The sequence below is a fragment of the Myxocyprinus asiaticus genome, chromosome 43 (genome assembly GCF_019703515.2).
Source record: "Myxocyprinus asiaticus isolate MX2 ecotype Aquarium Trade chromosome 43, UBuf_Myxa_2, whole genome shotgun sequence".
In the NCBI taxonomy this organism is placed as follows: Eukaryota; Metazoa; Chordata; class Actinopteri; order Cypriniformes; family Catostomidae; genus Myxocyprinus; species Myxocyprinus asiaticus.
In genome coordinates, this window is record NC_059386.1 from 20,028,088 (window position 1) to 20,051,080 (window position 22,993).

Genomic DNA, 22,993 nt, shown 5'->3' on the forward strand with positions numbered 1-22,993 from the left:
CATATACAATTATTTATAAGTATTTGATTAAATTATTAACTAATTATTTTATCATTATTATGCATTTTGACTGACTTTTATGACATTTAATAACCTAGAATATTTGTACTTTTAAATATTTATTTGTCACACAGTAGGAACATTTAAAATAAAAAAGTGAAGGCAAAATTTTATTTAAATGTATTTTATTTTTAAGAAAAAAAGGTGACCAATCACCATACATTATAAACTTTCCCTTTTACATTGATACAGTACAAATGTAAAATGTAAATTTAATTTTTTTTTTTTACTTTAAAAAGTTAATGGGCATTATGCATCAAATTAAAAACTAAATAAATTAATCAATTATTTATTGCACAAAATATCAAATTGGGGAGAAATTAGTTTTGGGTTTTTAGTTACTCTTTTTTTTAATTATTATTATTAATATTTTTTCTATTTTGTTTAAAGTGGAATGGACTTTTCAATGTTTTCCACATCCCATTAAATTATCTATAAACAGGTCCATAAAATGATTTCTCTTTACAGTACAGTATGTGTTCTTTCTGTGTCGGCTGCAGCCTCTGCCACAGGGACCGTCCCCACTTCTGTTCTGTCCTATTCCGACTACATCTCCCGTCCAGAGGAGCAGGCCAGCATTCTGCGCTTTGATAAGGACGAGACAGAGAAGCACTGTCGTGTGGTGATCATTGACGATTCGTTGTATGAGGGAGAGGAGAGCTTCAATATTACTCTTAGCATGCCTGTGGGAGGCCGTCTGGGGCCGGAATACCACACCACACGTATCCGCATACTGCCAGACCAGGACGACGGTAGGAAGTTTTACTTCTTTTAACAAACAGGAGATAGTTATTACAATATTTATTCTGATATTGACAATTCAGTGTTTTCTCAAAGTCAAGTCAAATTCATTTGTATTGTGCTCTTCACAATGCATTCAAAGCAGTTTAACAAAAAAGCATCCCTTAATGTCTTAAAGTTATTTTAAATGTTTATGTTGCAATGGCCGTTTTCGCAGTCATCTTATACATAAATTGACAAAGTGGCATGGATGCAGCATTACGCCAAAGCAATAGTTAACGATGCCATTGTTGAAATTCGCTATTTGCAGTCAACCATGATTTATTTATTACTAGACACTTTTGGTCACTGAATAGTGGGGTTACCAATATAAATAAGTATTGTTCGGCTGGTCATGTGATCTTGGTAAAAAAGCAGCCTAGCTCCAATTAAAACAAATCAGCTTTTATTAGAATACTGAAATTAGTGGATTCTTCATCTTGTTATGGAAATTCCTCTAATATTTTTTGTTAGCTATGCTAAGCTAAAATCTTTCATCAGCAAGAAATTGCTCTTTTTGTGTGCAATCTTAGTAAAATTGTTTAAATTCCTTATCCAGTTATCACGAACTATGTGAAAATTCATGAAAAATTCATCATTATTGGTCAAATACACTCACTGAGCACTTTATTAGGAACATTATGGCCCTAATAAAGTGCCCGACATGGTCTTCTGCTTTTGTAGCCCATCCACCTGAAGTTTCAACATTCTGAGATGTTATTCTGCTCACTACAATTGTACAGAGTGGTTATCTGAGTCACTGTAGCCTTTGTCAGCTCGTACCAGCCTGGCCATTCTTCGTTGACCTCTCTCATCAAAAAGGCGTTTCTGTTCACAGAACTGCCGCTCACTGGATGTTTTTTGTTTTTGGCACCATTTTGAGTAAACTCTAGAGACTGTTGTGTGTTAAAATCCCAGGAGATCAGCAGTTACAGAAATATTCAAACCAGCCCGTCTGGCACCAACAATCATACCATGGTCGAAATCACTGAGATCACATTTTTTACCCATTCTGATGGTTGATGTGAACATTAACTGAAGCTCCTGACCTGTATCTGCATGATTTTATGCACTGCACTGCTGCTACACGATTTGCTGATTAGATAATTGCATGAATAAGTAGGTGTACAGGTGTTCCTAATAAAGTGGTCAGTGAGTGTACGTGAGTAAATGTGTTTCAAACTCACACTTTGAAACTCCAGTATCAAAAATGGCCTGGTTGTTTCAGAGCCATGGCCTAGTGCTTCTGTACCCTTTACTCTGACACATTGAGCCTGTGCGATCATGTGGGCGAAGTGAGGTTTAGTCTGACTTGTGTCATTTCCTTTTTCCCTCTCTTTTCGCCATCATTTCTTGCCCTCTCTCTTCCATCCTATCAATAAAAAGTGTCATAAAGGCCAAAAATAAAATTTTGGGGAAAAAATGGCTGGTTGAACGTGTGATTCAACGACTCTAACGTAGACGTACAGTCTATTCTGTAAATCATGCAAAGCTGAGCTATTCAAACTCCATATCATACCTACACAGATATGTATTTTTTAGAACAACACACAGTGTTATTTAAGGAACCATTTGTCTTTTTACAGAGACTCATAGAGAGACAGAATTTCTGCACACAGCAGATGAACCCAGAATGTACACAATGCTCATGTAAATGGGCTACGCCAAAGTTCTGAGTCTGCACAGGGGTGTCGTCTCTCCTCAGGGTTTATGAGGCCTGAAATCACTGATAAAGTTGAGTTATTCTTAAGCCCTCTCTCCTCAAAGCAAAGGAATTAATTATTTTCCACTGGAAAGCGAAAGGATTTTTGTTCTTTTATCTCTGTTTTGCTGTTATTATGCTGTCTCTCAAAAGTTTGAGGAAAATAGGAGCCGCTGGCTTAGCCCACCTTGGACAAAAAGCGTGAAATTGCACTTCGGAGAGAGCTGGAGGGGAGAGTGTTCATCCTTGGCTCACTGTGACTAGGAATTTATACATTGCACATGTGTATATACTGCTGTGTGTGTCTGAAGCCTTTTTCCACTTAATGCTGAATGTGGATTAGAGGTAATTCCTATCGGACATGAAGGTGAAAGCTATATTTTCATAAAGTTAAGTTCAGTTAAGTGTTCCACATTCTGTATACCCGACCAAAAGAATAGAATTCACTAAACGTTTGCGCCACTTTTGCGTGTGTTAACCAAATGCCATCTAGTTTAACCAGCCGCTAAATGTGCTAAAATAGCACTGCACAATGAGAACTTAAATTAAATCATTGTCATTGTCATTGTCAAGTGATGTTCAAATAAAATATCTGTATATTGATTATTGATCGGCACGTTATTTTATCAGTACATATTTGAGGCTGTGGCAGACCTCTGCCTCTTTTTTTACAAAGGAGGAAGCGGGAGTCGGGTGAACCATACACAGAAGACTTTTAATGACACTTTTCAGTGTACAACAAGAATTTGCTTTTCAGCATCACATAAACTACACGTACTGCTTTTCAGCAGTCACGTTAAACACATTCACACACAAACATAGAGACAGCTTTGTGCGTCTCTCTCTCTCTTTCGAACTGTGGCTCTGGCTCCTCTTTATTTCTCTCCTGGCTGATTGCGAAAATTCTCCCCCAGCCATCCATCCTTATTGCTCGGCCACGCCCTGCTCACCACAGAGGCATTGATATAGACATTTAAATTAAAAACGTAATTTGTGTGCTTTCAGTTCACTGCCAGTTGCCTTCCATTCAGTGTAGTCTGATTTAATAACTTTGGGAGACCACAAGAGGGTAACATAACATTTACTTAAGCCAGCTGCGGCATGAACAAGGCATCACACACATTACGGGCAGATGGCAGTGCAAAGTTTACAAAGGTTTTTGTACTTCTTCAAGAATTAACAAAGTGATATTGATGAGTTTGCAGGTTAGTGTATGAATTTTGTGTAACTGCAAACTGGACGATTAGAAATGGCGACGTTTATTATGCAATTTTCTTGTAGCATTGAATAGGTCATAATTTTAACTGAAAATACATTGTGTAGGCTCTATGAAAGATACTTATGAAAATATATCATCCAGTAATGACTAGAGTAAATAATGACTATAAATAAGTAATGTCTTTTGATAATGATTTAGGTCGAATTTAATGGAAAACTATGTGAGTTGAGCTCCGTGGCACGGCAGAATTTTAAACAGCCTCTGGAAACTGCAAGCTCACGGTATGCGTACGTACCTTCATAGAAAATAATTGTTCAAATTTTAGAATGCACCATGTCGTCCGGTGCACAACTCACTTTAACCCTACCGCTCACACTTTACTTAAGTTGTGTTGAGAAATATGTTTGAAAGACAAAGACTATTGTGCAGCCAGCAGCCCTATTTATATCTGAAAAAATTCTGATATATATAGATAATCATCTGGAAAATCTTCTGATTATCGATATGTGAAAACGGCATAGATCCCAAGCCTAGTATACTGTATATCCAGATGTGCGATTTAGCTGAGTGCACTTTCTGCATTTTAGATTTTTAATTTTATTTTTTATATGTGTAAGTTTCATATAATTTACAGAACAGCAAAAGACAAAACATAACTTTAAAAAATAAAATAAAATAAAACAAATTTTCTAAAGGTCACCAAAAACGATACCTTGTACAAACATCAGATCAAAATCCTTTATGTTTCCAGTTCTACATATATCGGTCCAAAATGTCAGGGGTTACATCAATATTCACAATCAGAGCAAAATGCATAGATTCCGCGAAGTACATATTTATCCAGACTAGACCAAACATATCAGTCATTTTACCTATCAATAAATAGAAACTATTTCACTCAGTAGACCAGAAATTGATCAGTGCAGTGTCTTAATGAAAAGGTTAAGCGTTCCATATTTTCTATACTGCCTACTATTTCCCTCCATTTTAACTTAGTTGGAGGCTCTTCTTTCAGCTACTTCCTGGTTACTGCTTTTTTACTAGCTGCAAGTAGGATGTTAAGGAGATATTTTGTCAATAGTTGTAGTCTTTGTAAGGAGGATGCCAAGGTACATTGTTTTAAAGTAGCATTCAAGATTTAGTCTCATTATTGCATTTATTTCTATGTTTATTTCTTACCAATAAGATTGGATAGTACAGCAATCCCAGAAAATATAGAAGTGGTCTGCCATTGAATTTCCGCATTTCCTCCAGCATCCTCCATGTGTGGTGTTACCTGTTTGCAGGTGTTTCATTTTAGGAGTTATAAAAAAGCAAATAAAATTTTTCCACACAAATTCCGTCCAATAGTCTGAACTTGAGGTGGTAGCCTGTCTCTTACATAAATCGAGCCATTCTTCACTGTCTATACTGGTAGTGGCTTCCTTCTCCCATTTTTGCTTTATGTATATTGTTGAGTGATTCTTCTTTAACATTAAACTGGTGTAAAGTAGCGAGACCAATTTTCTATTTATGTTTTTTCTATATGCATTGATGAAAATCTGTACTGTACTAATCTTTTATATCTTCTTCATATCTGATGTTCTTATTAAAGTAGTGTCTGACCTGTAGGTATCTATAGAAGTCCTGTTTCTCCAGGTTATGTTTGTCACAAAGTTGTTCAAAGCTGTCAAGCCCTTCTTCAGATGATATTAAGCAGTATGCTGTTATACCCATGCGTGAACTGTCAATCATAAGCTGTCCATCCAAGTGTTCTTATTTGTCTTTCTATTTTAGGTTTTCCACATTCCTTGAACCAAATTTCTGTTTGTCCAACTGTTGATCAGTTGATCAGAATATGTGCGCAGATAGCTTCTGTGCCTCAATATAGCCTGAATGGTATCTCAAGCTGGCTCTGCTCAAAATCTTTACATTTAGCATTATAATTATTATTACACCAGCAGATTATATGTCTATGTTGTGATGCCTTATAATATTCTACTAACAATGGAAGACCCCTGCCATCCTGATCCCCAAGTAGTTGAAGGGTAGCAAGTCGTGCTCTTGGTCGTTTGCCTCTACACACAAACCCAGAGATGATCCTTTTCCACTCATCAAATTGTTTTTTTGGAACCTCTACTGGTTGAGCCTGGAAGAGGAAGAGTAATCTGGTTAGAATGTTCATCTTTATTGTATCTATCCAATTATTCATGTCTAAAGGTAGAAGAGACCATCTAATCAAATCAGTTTTTATGAGGTTACAGGGTTGCTTTTGTAGATATTTGTAACATCAATTGGAATTTGGACCCCTAAGTATTTAATTGCAGTCATGTTCCATGAGAAATTATAATGCTTCAGTATGTCATCATTTGGTGTTTAATTGAAAGTGAGAGTTTGGGTTTTGTGTACATTTAGTTTGTATCCTGAGTATGAGCCAAATTTCTCAAGGATAGACATCGTTTTAGGGAGGCTGGAATCAGGGTTCATTAGGAATAGCAAGACATCATCAGCGTATAAACATTTTATGTTCTGTTTCTTTAATTAATACACCTCGTATGTCTGTGTGGTCTCTTATTACTTGTGCAAGTGGTTCAATGAATAATGCAAAAACAGTAGGACTTAGGGGGCTACCTTGACGGCAACCTCTTTCTTGAAGAATGCTATTGGAAATGTTACCATTTATTTTTGTTCTCGCTGTGGGTGACGTGTATAAGGATTTAAAAATATGAATTGCCCCCTCACTAAATCCAAAACGATGTAGCCCTAAGTATAGGAACTCCCACCTTACTGAATCTAATGCTTTTTCAGCATCGAGACTAATTACAAGGGCACTGGTTTTGTTCTGAATTACATGGTCAACTACATGAAGGGCCCGCCATACATTATCATATGTCTGTCTGTGTTTAATGAAACCTGTTTGATCTAAGTCTATTAAGTCTGGGAGGATGTGTTCTAGTCTCTTTGCTAGTATAGATGCATATGGTCTGTAATCTATATTTAGTACTGATATGGGTCTATATGAGCCACATTCCAATCTATCTTTACCCTCCTTTGGGATCACAGAAATTACTGATTCCCTCCAGGACCTGGGTGGATCACCTCTCTTTAGCGTATAATTAAAGCATCTTAGGAGCACTGGCATCAGCTTTAGCCTAAATGTCTTGTAGTACTTGGCAGGAAAACCATCTAGTCCTGGTACTTTTATTAGTCTTTAATTTGGATATTGCTTTGTCCAGCTCCTCCTGAGTTATTTCCTGGGTTAGCTTTTCATTTTGTGTGGTTCCAATGGAGGGTAGATCTAATGCATTTAAAAAAGTCTGTATGCTTAAATGGTCAGCTCCCCCTTTTTGTGAATATAAGTTTTTATAATAACTCTCAAATACTTGTTGAATTACATCTTCTGATTTATGACACATCATTTTGGTTGTAGGATCTTTAATTTTGTGGATATCTCTTTCAGATTGTTGCTTCCTTATCCTCCAAGCTAGCAGTTACTTAGCTCTCGGTCCATTCTCGTAAAATCTTTGTCTAGCAAATTTACGATTCAGTTTGACTTGGTTGTCATAGATTTCATTGAGTTCTAACTTAATCTCTTTTATCTTGTTTAGAATATGTGGATGTTTATTTTCACTATGTTGATGTTCTGATTCTTTAAGTTGGTCAGTTAGAGCCTTTATATATTTCTGATTTTCCTTTTTCTTTTGTGATGACCACATGATAAGCTTACCCCTAAAACTGCTTTAGCAGCATCCCAGAGGGTGCTGGGTGATACTTCTTCATTATCATTCTGTGCCATGTAGTCAGAAAACTCTTTCTGGACATATTCTTTACATAATAGGTCATTTAAATGGTTAGTGTTTAATCTCCAGGTAGTTGACTTTGGTTTGCTGTCCACATGTAGTGTCATGTATACTCCTGAATGATCTGAAATGTCTCTGGTACCTATCTCACATTCTCTAATTCTGTGTCTGTCTGAGCAAAGCACAAAGAAATAATCTGTTCTTGGGATGGGATGAGTGTGCTGCAGAGTAAAATGTATACTGTTTTGTTAATAGGTGCAGCTCTCTCCAAACGTTAATCAGACCTATTTCTTTCATCGTATTTCTCATAAGATTGCCTTCCCGATTAATTCACTTTGAGAGGTTAGAGGAGTTTGGGTTGCAGTTGTACATTCCAGTCACCTCCACAGATCAAGATACCCAAGGCCTCTTCCGTGATTAGGCTAAATATTTTTTTAATAAATGATTTATCCTCTCCGGGTGGTCTATATACATTAACCAAGGTCACTTCTTTCTGGTCAATTGTCCCTTTCAGAAGAACATAACGTCCTTCTTCATCAGTAATTTCTGTTAAGCATTGGAAGTTTACATTTTTGGAGATTAATGTTGCCACTCATCTTTTATGACCTTCTTTATATGAAGCATAATATGTTCTAAATCCCATTTTATTCAGTTTCTCATGTTCAAGACGTGAGAGGTGAGTCTCTTGCCAGAAGATAATTTGTTGCTTTTCTCTTTTCATCTTGGCAATAAGTTTGCTTAATTTAATCAGATTTAGTACCCCATTAACATTCAAGGTAATTATTCTATAATTCTGGAAATGCATAAACCTTTAATAGGTGTTGGTTTAAGGGTATTTCGGGTGAACTTAACATATATGTTATTATTTAAACTAAAAACAAACACATATTGAACTTGTAGAACAGTATGCAACAGCAATTGACTTCCTGTCATGAAGTCTGCCGTTAACTCCAAAATGAGAGGGGAAAGCCTTTGTTCTGCAAAGAGTCCCTCTATGTGAAAAACCGATACAGTTTCTCAGTATTGAGTCTAGTGCACAGAAAGGTGTAGCCAACCATAAGCTGCTCTCAGTCCCGTCGAAGTAACTGTTTCCATCGTTCAGGTTAGGTCATCAAATAAACATAATCTAGCTTCTCGCTCATCATTCGCGAACGGCAGCATTAACCTGTATGCTATGAACTGACATTATTAAAGCAACCCGCTGTTAGAACTATACATAGTTTTTAATGTAACATTATTGTTTAGATAATTCACTGACATTCAGTACATGTTTCTTAAGGACTATTCTGACAGGGGACATCTCCTGACTTTACAGTTTTTAGTGCTGGATTCTCCGGATCTTAGTTTTTGACATTACTCAAGTATGTAGTGATCTTGCCAGCGTTTAAGAACTCCATTGTCTTTTTATCAAGTCCATTGTCAAGTCAGGCTGATTCTGTTTCATCTCGTTGAAATCCCCATAGTTTCTCCCGAATCATTTGTCAGTGCGTCTCCCTGCGTTTTTGCGATGTTGGGCCCGCTGTCATCCATGTCTTTGATTTGTCAAGCCATTTGTCAAGAGTTATTCCATTGGCCTCTTCATCATTTATTATCCCTCTCCTCTTCAGGTCGTCCGTTGCCTCCTCTGTATTGTTATATGTAACCATGCCATTCTCCAACAAGACTTTCAATTTGGCTGGTGGAGGTGTCTGGAACTTGATTCCTTTTTCTTTCAAAGTTTTTCTGAGTGGGGTGAATGCTCTTCTCTTCTTTTGAATTTCGGGTGGATAATCCTGATCGAAGAAAATCCTTTTTCCACAACAATGTCCTTCTTTCTTCCTCCATGCCGTTCGGAGAACCAAATCTTTCATAACAGATTCAAGGAAATTTACCACTATGGATCTGCGTTGTGTGCCTGTAGGTGGTTTGGGACTGAGGGCTTGGTGACATTGCTGAATCTTGTGTTCTGCGTCAAGTGCTAGTTCTTTTTTTATAATGTTCTCTACCAATTCTCTCATGCTTTTCTCCTCATAATCTTCTGGGATCCCAAATATTCGAATGTTATTTCTACGTGAGTGTGTTTCTAGGTCCAGCAACTTGTCTTGTAAGTTTTCGTGAATCTCCAGTGTGTGGCTGAGGGCTTCTTTTAATTCGCTATTTTCAAACTCTAGATCTGCTACCCGCTGATCTGCTTCCTCCATCCTATCGTTTGCGGCTTTTAGATCTGTGACAACACCGTCCAGCTTTTGATTGACTTAATCTTTTAGGTTGTCCAGTTCTCTCTTCATGTCGCTTATCATTTAACTCGGTCTTTTCATTAGTTTTCTCCATCTTTTCAGCCCTTGGCTGTGATTTAGTCCTAACCTTCTTTGTTTTCTCCACTTCCATAGTATTTACATCACTTTGTAGCTAAAAGTTTAGTTAAATCTAGGGGAATAAAGCTTGACTGCCTGGGAGCACTTAATCAATGCTGCTTCTTGTGTCGCCACCATACCAGAAGTCCCGCTTTCTGCATTTTAAAGAGACGATCCAGGTATGTTATCGTACGAATGCATCAGCACCGAAATGTACAATATCAAAATCAAATTTTTTTTTTTTTACTTTTTAAATTGAAAAAACTTTAGTTCTACTGTTGGATTGTGTCTTAGTATTAAACTTGTTCACCTGTAGTGAGTTTCTAGTAAAGGCTTTATTTTGGCACATTTCTGAGTCTTTGTCTTCCTTAAAAACTTCACATATACACAAACAATGCACCTCAGGCTCTTGTACTGCAGTTACTGTGCAGCAAAGCCATTATCTGTATCTTTATCTGTTACTATGGCAAAATTATCTGTAACTGTATCTGTATTCGGACAGAACCAGATATGGGCGTGGTTTAAACCGGAAGTGTGTCAAAACTCATTTTAAAAGGTAACTCTCTTACATTTAGGCTATAGCTTCTGTATATAAAGTATGACTTGGATAGGCCTATTTAAATATTATTCTTATTATTATTAATATAATAATTATAATAATAATTCTTCTTATTATTATATATTTTTATTATTATTATTTAATTATATTATTTATATATTCTTTATTTTTTCTCACCAGATGAAGCTGAATATGTAGGCTACACAAACTGTGGAATATGTTGTTAACTGGTTTCTTCTGGTATTTCGGGCAATAATTTCTGCTGAAACAACATTTTAGTTTATGTCTGTGCATTGTGCAAGTAACAGTGTTATTCTGGAGGCACGAGGTGTCAAGCAATTGTAAAATGTCAAGTACACATTTTGCAGTGTATATTAAATACAAATGCGAATATTAAAAAAATGTGAATAAAGTAATATCGCTTACAAACTGAAAGCACCATAAATCTCTATCAGAAAGTTTTACAATACACTCGAGGCTTATTTTGTGTTCACATATTTTTGTGGTGGACATAATTATTTAGTTAAATTACATGTGCAGAATTAGTGAAATGCAGTGGAATACATTGCAAGATCGAGCCTCTAAATATTTCTAGAAAGAAAAATATATTTTTTTTAATCTTCCATGTGCAGGAATATTCTGAATAGATTTACACTCTATTAATTATTTAAATCTCTATGGAGCATTTAAATATTTTTGGAATAAAGGATTAACCAGATAATTACCTTAATGCAGATATAAATCTGGTCAACTTACAGTCGAGCTCCACTATAAAATCATCACTTCTTTGGTCAGGAATTAAACATCGTACTCAGATTGGTTTATACATCCTTACATGTGAATTGTGTGAAACATTTGTCGTTAATGTGATCAGACATTTCAAGAAGTGGAAAATGTGTATGATATAGTTAATACTGCTTAGATTTCTAAGACACGTACAATTTACGGAGACTGCAAACAGTGTTGAGAATGCGGCCATCCGATCTGAACTTAAAATCACCATGCGTATTTTCCTTCATAAGGTTTATACTGTAGTAATATTGGCTTCACAGACTCATCATTGCTTTGTAATTTTCTATGTGTTTATTTAAAATATTGCTTTATGCCTGTGCTCGTTGTATGATCAGTCTTCTGAATATTTTTTCTATTATTTTTCTATTATTACTATTCTATTGTTTTTTTATTTTTTATTTTTTTATATATATATAATATATTTATATATATATATATATATATATATATATATATATATATATATATACACACACACACACACACACACAATGGCTGCCAAAAGTTTGGAATAATGTACAGATTTTGCTCTTATGGAAAGATATTGGTACTTCTATTCACCAAAGTGGCATTCAGCTGATCACAATGTATAGTCAGGACATTAATAATGTGAAATATTACTATTACAATTTGAAAAAAAATATTCAGAACTTCTTAAACTACGTCAAAGAGTTCTCATCAAAAAATCCTCCATGTGCTGCAATGACAGCTTTGCAGATCCTTGACATTCTAGCTGTCAGTTTGACCAGATACTCAGGTGACATTTCACCCCACACTTCCTGTAGCACTTGCCATAGATGTGGCTGTCTTGTCGGGCGCTTCTCACGCACCTTACAGTCTAGCTGATCCCACAAAAGATCAATGGGGTTAAGATCCATACCACTCTTTTCCAATTATCTGTTGTCCAACGTCTGTGTTTCTTTGCCCACTCTAACCTTTTCTTTGCAATTCTTCCCATAAGGCCTGCACCCCTGAGTCTTCTCTATACTGTTGTACATGAAACTGGTGTTGAGCAGGTAGAATTCAATGAAGCTGTCAGCTGAGGACATGTGAGGTGTCTATTTCTCAAACTAGAGGCTCTGATGTACTTATCCTCTTGTTTAGTTGTACATCTGGCCTTCCACATCTCTTTCTGTCCTTGTTAGAGCCAGTTGTCCTTTGTCTTTGAAGACTGTAGTGTACACCTTTGTATGAAATCTGCAATTTCAAGCATTGTATAGCCTTCATTCCTCAAAACAATGATTGACTGACGAGTTTCTAGAGAAAGCTGTTTCTTTTTTGCCATTTTTGACCTAATATTGACCTTAAGACATGCCAGTCTATTGCATACTGTGGCAACTCAAAAACAAACACAATGATAATGTTAAGCTTCATTTAACGAACCAAATAGTTTTCAACTATGTTTGATATAATAGCAAGTGATTGTTTAGTACCAAATTAGCAATTTAGCATGATTACTCAAGTATAAGGTGTTGGATTGATGGCTGCTGGAAATGGGGCCTGTCTAGATTTGATCAAAAATGACTTTTTTCAAACAGTGATGGTGCTGTTTTTTACATCAGTAATGTCCTGACTATTCTTTGATCAGTTGAATGCCACTTTGGTGAATTAAAGTACCAATTTCCTTCCGAACAGCAAATCAATCTCTCTCTCTCTCTCTCTCTCTCTCTCTCTCTCTCTCTCTCTGTATGTGTGTGTATATATATATATATATATATATATATATATATATATATATATAATTTCATTCACATCAATAAAATGTTGACTATTTTACTCAATACGTGTGTGCACTATGTATTTGAAAGCTTTTTTATAGTATCTGTATGTTATTTTGCCTCATTCTGCGTTGTTTTTAAATATATTTCCTATGTGCGCTATACAGGCATCTTTGACTGTATCAAAGTCTTTTTCTCTGTATCTTGCACTGGAGCATCAGGTTTTTTGATACCGTGTCAAAGAAATGCAACTTTTGAAAATGTGCCTCGAGGCAACTGCCTACTGTTCTATCTGTTATGCAGCATCTAGATTTTTTAGCGCAAGAACTTGTTCGGTCTGAATGACCCCTAAGATGCTTACGCAGAATCCTAACCTAGGCAGTATTCAGCTAGGCAGCTTACTAGGTTTTGGAACAGAGAGAACTAATGTGTTTGTGCGAGCAAAAAAGTTCTACTACTTTTTATTATGAAATGCTGCTTGTGAAGAGTAGATTTAAAAATTCTTGATGAAGGCATCTTTCTATGTAGGCAGTATAAAGCAAGGCAGCTCACTTGGTTCTGGAATAGGGCTAGTGTGTGTGTGAAAAGTTTTTTTTTAGACTCTTTCTTTAACCTTTTAATATGAAACACTGACTGTGAAAGTAGATGAAATTCTGTATGAAACTGTAAACCACTTAAATTTGTATCATCCCCCTCTTATTTTCTCTATCCCTCTCTCTTGTGCACACACACACACACACACTTAAACTCAAACATACAGTTCCTATACATTAATTATTGATCTACTGGCCTTGGTTGGGTTGCTTAAGTAGGTTGTATATAATTTCTGTTTTTATTTTTAGTTTATCACATTGATCATTTTTCTGATCAGAATTAGGAGAGTTTGGTTTTGAGTCCTGGATATGGTCTTAGGGTGGTTTTTGTTTAATATCAGATGCGGAGATAAACATCACTTCAACAGAGTAAAGCAGCACACCTCTCCCAGATGATCAGGCTGTGTGTGTGTGCGTGTGTGTGTGTGTGTGTGTGTGTGTGTGTAAGGGAGAAGTTTGCAGGTAAATAGACAATGTTTGACCCCCTTCAGGCAATGCAGGAATGCTGGAGAGAAGATTTAAAGTAAGGAAAGGAAGATCAAAACAGTAGACTCATATTCAGCTTACCAAAACTCAATTTCCCTCTCTCAGTTTTGTATGGTATTTTAGCACCACAACTGCCAATGGTGAGTGAATTAAGAAAATACTGCACATTCCATTTTATCGATTTGCTCTTTTCAGACTGGACATTGCAGTTTCATTTAAAGGGATAGTTCACCCAAAAATAAAAAGTCTGCCATAATTTACTCACCCATAATCATGTCGTTCCAAACCCATATGACTTTCTTTCCTGTGAGGAGCAGAAAAGAAGACATTTTAATTCATATTTTTTGTTCCATCTTTTCAGTACAATGGCACTTGACTCTCTTCAAAGCTTTAAAAAGAACCCAAAAGTATAAAAAGCAAAAGGTAAAGGTAGACCACGCGACTCGTGCCTCATATTCCAAGTCTTCTGAAAGAATACGATAGGTTTTGGTGCGAAACAACCTGAAATTTTAGTCATTTTTCTGTGAAAATCTTGAAGTCTGTTGCACATTCATGAGTTCATAAAAGAAGCTCATTCACAGCTAAAAGCAATGCAAAAAGCAAAGAATGCGGTTAATTGTGAATGAGCTTCTCTCATGTTCTCTCATGGTATTCGCATGGTACCATCTTTTTTGTTAGTTCTAACTGTACAGCCCACCCTAAGAGACCTATGGCCCACATGAGATCTTAGAGCTGGAACCAGGCCTGCTTGGCGGGTGTTAATTTAGTTCCCTGTGTGTGTGTTAAACATGAGGGATGGTGTGACAGTATCTCTGTGTAAGGGAACAAATTTGATCAGCTGAATAAACTATAAATAAACACTAAAAATAAATAGAACACATTACCTAATGCCTGTCACAGAGCTGTATGGTGGACTGAGACAGCAAGCTACACTCCATTCCACAATTTCTCTCTCTGAGAGAGCTAATTAACTGGATAGAGACAAACATGGCCTGATGGAGCTCAGTGTTGTTTGGCCAACAGCAACTGAACACACTGTGGATTTTGACAGATGTATTGTTAATTTCTGAGTGAGAAATAAAACAGCACGCTGAAATCTGGTGAACAATGTAACTGACCCGAATTATACGATTTATTGCGCCAGAATACGCATACTTCCCTGCTACATAGTTTTCGAAAAGCAGTATATCAAAGATGTCTGAATATCCCGTAATCATTATACAACAGGCAACCGATAAACTGCAAAAAATTCTTTTCTTACTTAGTTGTTTTTGTCATGTTTTCCAGTAAAATATTTAAACATCCTTAAAACATGATACATTTACTTGAGAAGGAAAAGGAAATTGTTGTTCCTTGTTTTCCCTTCGAATTAAGGTATTTTTCTCACCCCATTGGCAAATATATTTTCATTGAGAATGCAATGCATATATTGCAATGTTATCACAAGGGGCACTGTAGAGGACATTAGTGTAAACTGTTTGCTGCTGCGGTGAGTTTTTTCTTTCAAGTCAACTTATGTCATGCCAAAGCAACAATTTGAAGAGAATATTGCTGAGCAAGAAAGTTAAAGTCAGTATATTTATAGCAATTTACCTAAATACTAATACATCCGGTTTAATGGCATAGACTTTTGAAGCTAGCACTTGTCGCTTAACAGCCCTGTACATTGCGAGTAAATCAGACCCATATGCGACCAAATTTTGTGCTATGCGACTAAAAAATGGCTTTTATTAGCCACTGGCTAGTAAATATTCAGATTTCGCTCGCCAGTGATTGAGTAGTGTAGTGATAAAGAAGAACTTTAGCACTGAGATCCTTTCACTGCATGTTGTGTCACATGAGTGCACTCTGAAGGAAATTTACCTTATTTGGCTGCAGTGGGTCCGGAAGCGTCATGGATTGCGGTGTCACCATCGCTTTAGTTGACCATGTGATATGCCATAGTTTTATTTACATTGCATTTAACAACATCAACTCTGATTTTGCTAAAACTTCTCCAAACTCGATAGCTTGTAGATTTTAATTTGAGAACTGGTCCAACAAATATTTGTACACTTTAGTCAATATGTGATCCATGCGACCCATTTTAATTCCATAATGTATCTTTTAATATAATATATGTTCTTTACAGTCAGTTGTTGCTCAAAAAGTAAAAAGAAGTATTAATTCTAATCATAAATTGAACAGATGAGATAAAAACAACCGTGCAACTTCTCTCATGTTAATGTGCACCCAACTGTAAACACTTGCTCGTGGAACTGCCGGTACTCTTAAAGAGACAGTACCATTTTAGTGCTTGTTATACATACTTTATCAATGTACACTCAATGTTAATACTTGTAAATCGTACAAATGATACATATAAACAAACATGTAACACAACGTGGTAATGTAGTAAGTGTAATAAATGTGTATAAATATTTAAAGGGACAATTATACAGTTGTGCTCAAAAGTTTGCATACCCTTGGAGAATTGGTAATATATGTACCATTGAACATGAACATGAGTGAGCAGGCAAAACACATTTCTTTTATTTCTTATGGGATTCATATTCAACTGTAGGTTATAACAGAATGGCACAATCATAAAACAAAACATGGCAACAATTAAAAAAATGAAATGACCCCTGTTCAAAAGTCTGCATACCCTTAGTTCTTAATACTGTGTATTGCCCCCTTTAGCATCAATGACAGCATGCAGTCTTTTGTAATAGTTGTCTATGAGGCCCCGAATTCTTGCAGGTGGTATAACTGCCCATTCGTCTTGGCAAAATGCCTCCAGGTCATGCATCTTTGGTTGTCTTGCATGAACTGCAATTTGAGATCTCCCCAGAGTGGCTTGATGATATTAAGGGTCAGGAGACTGTGATGGCCACTCCAGAACCTTCACCTTTTTCTGCTGTAACCACTGGAGGGTCAACGTGGCCTTGTGCTTAGGGTCATTGTCGTGCTGGAAAGTCCAAGAGCGTCCCATGTGCAGCTTTCGTGCAGAAAAATGCAAATTGTCCTCCAGTATTTTCTGATAACATGCTGCATTCATCTTGCCATCAATTTTCACAAGATTCCCCGTGCCTTTAGAGCTCACACACCCCCAAAACATCAGTGAGCCACCACCATGCTTCACAGTGGGGATGGTATTCTTTTCACTATAGGCCTTGTTGACCCCTCTCCAAACATAGCACTTATGGTTGTGACCATAAAGCTCTATTTTGGTCTCGTCACTCCAAATTACAGTGTGCCAGAAGCTTTGAGGTGTGTCAAGGTGTTGTTGGGCATATTGCAACCCGGCTTTTTTGTGGCATTGGCGCAGTAAAGGCTTCTTTCTGGCAACTCGACCATGCAGCTCATTTTTGTTCAAGTATCGTCATATTGTGCTCCTTGAAACAACCATACCATCTTTTTCCAGAACAGCCTGTATTTCTCCTGAGGTTACCTGTGGGTTTTTCTTTGTATCCCGAACAATTCTTCTGGCAGTTGTGGCTTAAATCTTTCTTGGTCTACCTGACCATGGCTTGGTATCAAGAGATCCCCGAATTTTCCACTTCTTAATAAGTGATTGAACAGTACTGGCATTTTCAAGGCTTTGGATATCTTTTTATATCCTTTTTCATCTTTATAAAGTTCCATTACCTTGTTACGCAGGTCTTTTGACAGTTCTTTTCTGCTCCCCATGGCTCAGTATCTAGCCTGCTCAGTGCATCCACGTGAGAGCTAACTAACTCATTGACTATTGATACACAGACACTAATTGCAATTTTAAAAGCCATAGGTGTGGGAAATTAACCTTTAATTGCCATTTAAACCTGTTTGTGTCACCTTGTGTGTCTGTAACAAGGCCAAACATTCAAGGGTATGTAAACTTTTGATCAGGGCCATTTGGGTGATTTCTGTTATCATTATGATTTAAAAAAGAGCCAAACAACTATGTGATGATAAATGGCTTCATATGATCACTACCCTTAAATAAAAGACAGTTTTTTTTTTTTTGCATGATCAGTCATATTTTCAAAATCAATGCCAAAATTTCACAATTTCTGCCAGGGTGTGCAAAATGTTGAGCACAACTGTACATTTTGAAATATTTTAACTTCAACAAACACTGTAAATATTGAAGAATTTAACAAATAGGCTCCTAGATTCTATGCAGGGGTTTGGTAAAAACCTTGTTTTTTTGTTTTTTTTACACAGAACTTTTGATATAGCAGCACTTAAATGTTTGATGTGGAATTCTGTTTTCATTATTAGGTTCTAACCTTATGAATATGTTTTGTTATAAATGTGTATGAACTTTCAAACAGTGACAACAGCTTGTATCATTATTATAAATGCAATTTCATGGCATCATATAAATTGATAGAATGTGAAATTTGTACATTTTTAAAAAGCTAAAATGTGATTTAAATGATGAAAAGCAAAATGTGAAATAAAATATACACATACTATAGCACGTGAAAACATGTACATGAATATTATAAATATGTGAATGTGCCCCCTTCCAGGTGATTGGGGATTCTTTCTCCAGCATGCCCGTAGGAACTACATGCCCTGTAGTAAAAACTATGAAAGAAAGGAAAGTATTTAGATGCAGCAATGGTGTCAAGTTTGTTGGTAAAGGAAGTGTGTATATCTATGGAGACATCTGTCTGTAATTTGAAATGAATCCCTGATGTTGTTAGCTTTCTAATGATGTGCCAGATGTTCATTGTCAGAGAATGTCCAATGTTTATGTTGAAATTAATTCAAATATTAGCACATAACAAATTGCCACATTAACATAAACACACACATGCTGACTGTGAATGAGCATTACAGTCACTTTACAATTTCACAGATTCACCAGCTTGCACATTAGTTTTCAGGGGCATAGATGTCAATACGCAGCAGGAAATGTGCACCCCAAAAACTGCCCCACGCTGAGCCAAAATTGTCTTCTCAGTCAGCACTACTAGCAGTATCAGAGAGCAGCTGTCTGAAGAAATACTTTGTGCTGATTCCTTTTATTATTGTGTGGAATGTACACACTGGTATTATTGCTCACACATATCTGTCAGTGGGAAATCAGTGAAGCGCTGTTGAAGCCTTAGGGCATAAACACTGCCTTTGCATCAGTAAACCAGCTGTGTAGCTGCAGATTAAATCAGTACTTAAATTTATTGTTAAACTGCACCTATTATGATTTTTAAACGTGCCTAATTTTGTTTTAAAGGTCTCATACAATAGATTTACATGCATCCAAGGTCAAAAAACACTTTAATTTACTCATAATTTAAATTGCAGCATTACCTTTTTTTCCCAGTGTAAAAAACGACTTGTTCAATGATCCATGTTAAAGGATTCATTCTAAACTCCTCCTTTCAGAGAGCCTACTCTGCTCTGATTGGTCAGATGTCCCAGTCTGTTGTGATTGGTCTACCGCTTACAGCACGTGTCGGAAAGGAAACGGCCACTACCGTATCCAAGTTTCAGCTCCGTCTGAAAAAATTTCTGTTTTACCTTACCAATTTGAGCCCGAGTCCGATAGTGATGCATCGGAAGATCAACCCGAACCACCATCGCAAGAACAGGACGTTTCTCTGTGGTAAGTTTATATGTAGTTTGACAATAACGTGAGTTAGCCGGTTAGCAGAGGCTAACAGCTAACAGGCTAACAGCCTGCACTGGCTGTACATGTAAACAGACCAGAGGCGGGTTTTTTGTTACCAAATTACGAAGGTTAGTACAGGAAGTAATTCTGGAACTACTAATGACTCGTTTCAGGTGTTCAGAATCGGTTCTTTCTTTTGGGAGTCAATAACTCCATATTTCATGCACTTTGATTTTTGAAACTTTGCAGACTTTTTTACATTCACAAACAGCTATATAACACACTACATGAAAGGTAATATTTGAAAAACCATAATAGGTGCTCTTTAAGATAGTTGGCCAGTGTTCAGACCTCGTGTTCTATTAAGACATGTTCCCCATCAGACATTTTGCATCAGTTCAAGTGTGATCACATTTGTTGTGGTCAAGCATCCACCGAGACACGGGTTCTGGTCCTGTGGGAACCAGGGAGTAATCACGTTCACATAAACAATGGTGAGCAAAATTCAGAGGTTGCGTTTTCACTCTAAAATAGCATTTATACTACACCAATGGTTAGGTTTAGGGTTGGTGTTTGGATTAGGGAGTAAGGTTAGGGTTTAGGGTTAGGTTAGGGTAGTAGGGGAGTAGGGTAATTAAATATGCATTCATGTTGACTGTATTATATCATTTACAACTAAAAACAGCTTGCTTTTGATGCTACTATGTGGACATTTCACTTGGAAATTGGAGCTTACAAGAGCCCATACATTCAGCAACACTTCCAGCTTCGGCCACTGGGGGCAGTGATTCAAATTTTGGTAGAAACAGACCGATTTCAATGGCAAAATTCACAGTGTGATCAGTCTAGAACATTTTCAGCTTTACTTTAAAATACTTTATTAACATTGTATTAACTGTGGTATTTAAAACAACACATTTTAAATGACCCTTTTGCAGAATCAGTTAGTGGTTAACAGTAACTAATCTAAACTAACTGACTAAATACAGCAACAATCTGAATTCTCCTCCTTTTCACTACTTAGTTTTCAGAAAGATGTTTTACAAAGCTGTCAAAACTACACAAACACGTCTGCACTCCCTGCCAACGACAGGCATGATAGCAAGTTCAAACATGAATTTTCAGAATCGGAGAACACAGACGTTTGTCCATCATCTGAAGCTTTAAACTGTGCTGACAGTCTCTTGCCTGAGAAAAGGCTGCCAGAAATAGAAATTATGTGCTGTGGTTCATTTCAGGGTAGTTTGCCAGAAATATTTGCCAAATGCAATGGAGGGGTTGAAAGAACACAAGCTTTTTATGATAATTGAGTTGTGGATCTAGCCATGCAGTTGATTGTTATGCGTCTGTTTAATCAAAACTCTTTGTTTGGACACCCACATATGGATTAAACCAAACTGTTTTGTAAAATCATGAGTTTATTGAGTTTATCCTAAAATTGGGCCTAATGTTCTCATTTTCACCAGATGCTTAGAATATCTTGATCATTAGGAACTGAGTGAATTGTATCTGTTTCGTTTTGAACTTTTATCTTCATAAAATCAAAGATACAAGGACAAAATCCTCACTCTGTTAAGATCCAAGGGTTGTCTCTCATTTTCTATATGAATCATACCTTGTTATCCCTACTGAGTATGATAATGCTTGGATGATTCAGCATAGTTAATATTTCTTTATTCATCTTTCCACTGTTATAAGACCTGTAAAAATGGGCTTACTTGAAGCTTCTGCCCTTGAATAAAAATATAATGCAGAATGAGATTTTACCCTGAGGGGCTTTGCCCTTCAACTTTACCCTTTGTGGCATGTGGTACTGAATATTTCAACATGGTAATTCCTTTTTAATGTTTCCCCTCATTTTCAACATTTGGTTCAATTTAAAACAACCTGAGAACTTATGAATGCTAATGAATAATAACATGGTTGAATATTAACCTTCTTTTATATTGGACTTTATATTTTTGTCAACAAGCAGTGTTTTAAATGATCAACCACTCCTTTGAAACATACAGAAATAATTATGTTTTTGTTGAAAACATGTTGTTTTGCAGGAAGGCATTTTGCCATTACATTTTTGATGGGGACTATAAAAAGGGCAGGGAAAAATGGATCGAACTTGCGTGCTCTTAATGAGCCACAGCTCTATGTTTACAGAGCATGTGCACTAACTACCAGACCATGGCTCCAAAATGTTGTAATGCTGCAAAAATAAATAAATAAATAATTTATATATACAGTATAAATGTACTTATATTCCAGTAAAAATATCTAAATATCTTTAAAACAAAATAAATTTACCTGAAAAACATGCTATTATTAACATGCTGCTTCCGAATGGTCCGGTACCCTGCAATCAATCCCATTTTAACGAGTTACTGACAAGCAGCATTCCCCATCAGACATTTTTGCATCAATTCAAATATTTACCTTTTCCCATAGTGCTACTGATAGCATGTTGCCTCAGAAACATTGGTTCTGGTTCGATGGAAACCAGGAAGTAATCACGCTCGCATAATCAATGATTAGTGCGATTCAGAGGTTGCATTTTCCCCCTAAAATTACATTTTTACTCCACTGACAGTTAGGTTTAGGATCAAAGTTTGTGTTAGGGAGTAGAGTTAATAAAATATGCATTCCTGTTGACTGTATTACATCATTTACAACTAAAAATAACTCGCTTTTGGCACCACTTTGTGGACATTTTACCTTGAAACTGGAGCACACACGTGCCTGTATGTTCAACAACAAAAAAGCAGACTGATATTTTATGACATCAATGAGCTAATGTTTTGCGTGACAGGCATCAATCATTTCGACATACATTATGATGTTGACATTTACGAGAGAGAGAGAAAAAAAACGTACTTTTAAGCGGCTCTTCAGCATGAAACCAATCTAACGGTGTAGTTTTTAGGGTGTGTCACCCGGTGTCAAGTTTCAACACATTCAATATATATATATAGGATATTAAAATGAATAAATGTCTGTTTCTCCAGAATGTTGTATTAGTATTTATTTATCACCCCTCATTCATTTTAGATACAGTTCCTATAATATTGTTATTTACACAGGGCAAATATACTATTTATCAAATCTACTTTTATTATGTATCATATTTTAATGGGGATATCATTTATTACAGCTGACAGTTACGTGAGCAAACAAGGCTTGAACATCAACTGTAACAATATCAAATTGAAGTTCACGGCTTTTTAACAACTCTGTGTATAAATTTGAAGGCTGCTTATTGGATCAGTTAAGGTAAACATCATAATATGCGACTACGCATTACTTTACAGAGAGCTTACGACCTACTAGTTAAGTCTTGCCTTAAGAACAGGTGGTGCAACCAAATTAAGCACTGACTTAGTTACAAACTATCTAGTAG

At 36.4% G+C, this 22,993-nt stretch overlaps 1 protein-coding gene across 4 annotated transcripts in view; it reads left to right on the top strand.

Annotated features, from left to right (window-relative positions):
- Positions 1 to 22,993, top strand: part of LOC127433842 (FRAS1-related extracellular matrix protein 2-like) — a 126,618-nt gene that overhangs the window by 70,114 nt on the left and 33,511 nt on the right. For all 4 annotated transcript variants that reach the window (XM_051686105.1, XM_051686104.1, XM_051686102.1 and 1 more), the window contains exon 6: positions 561 to 812. In XM_051686105.1, coding sequence (XP_051542065.1) covers positions 561 to 812 — 252 coding nt within the window. The remainder of the gene's footprint in view (positions 1 to 560; positions 813 to 22,993) is intronic.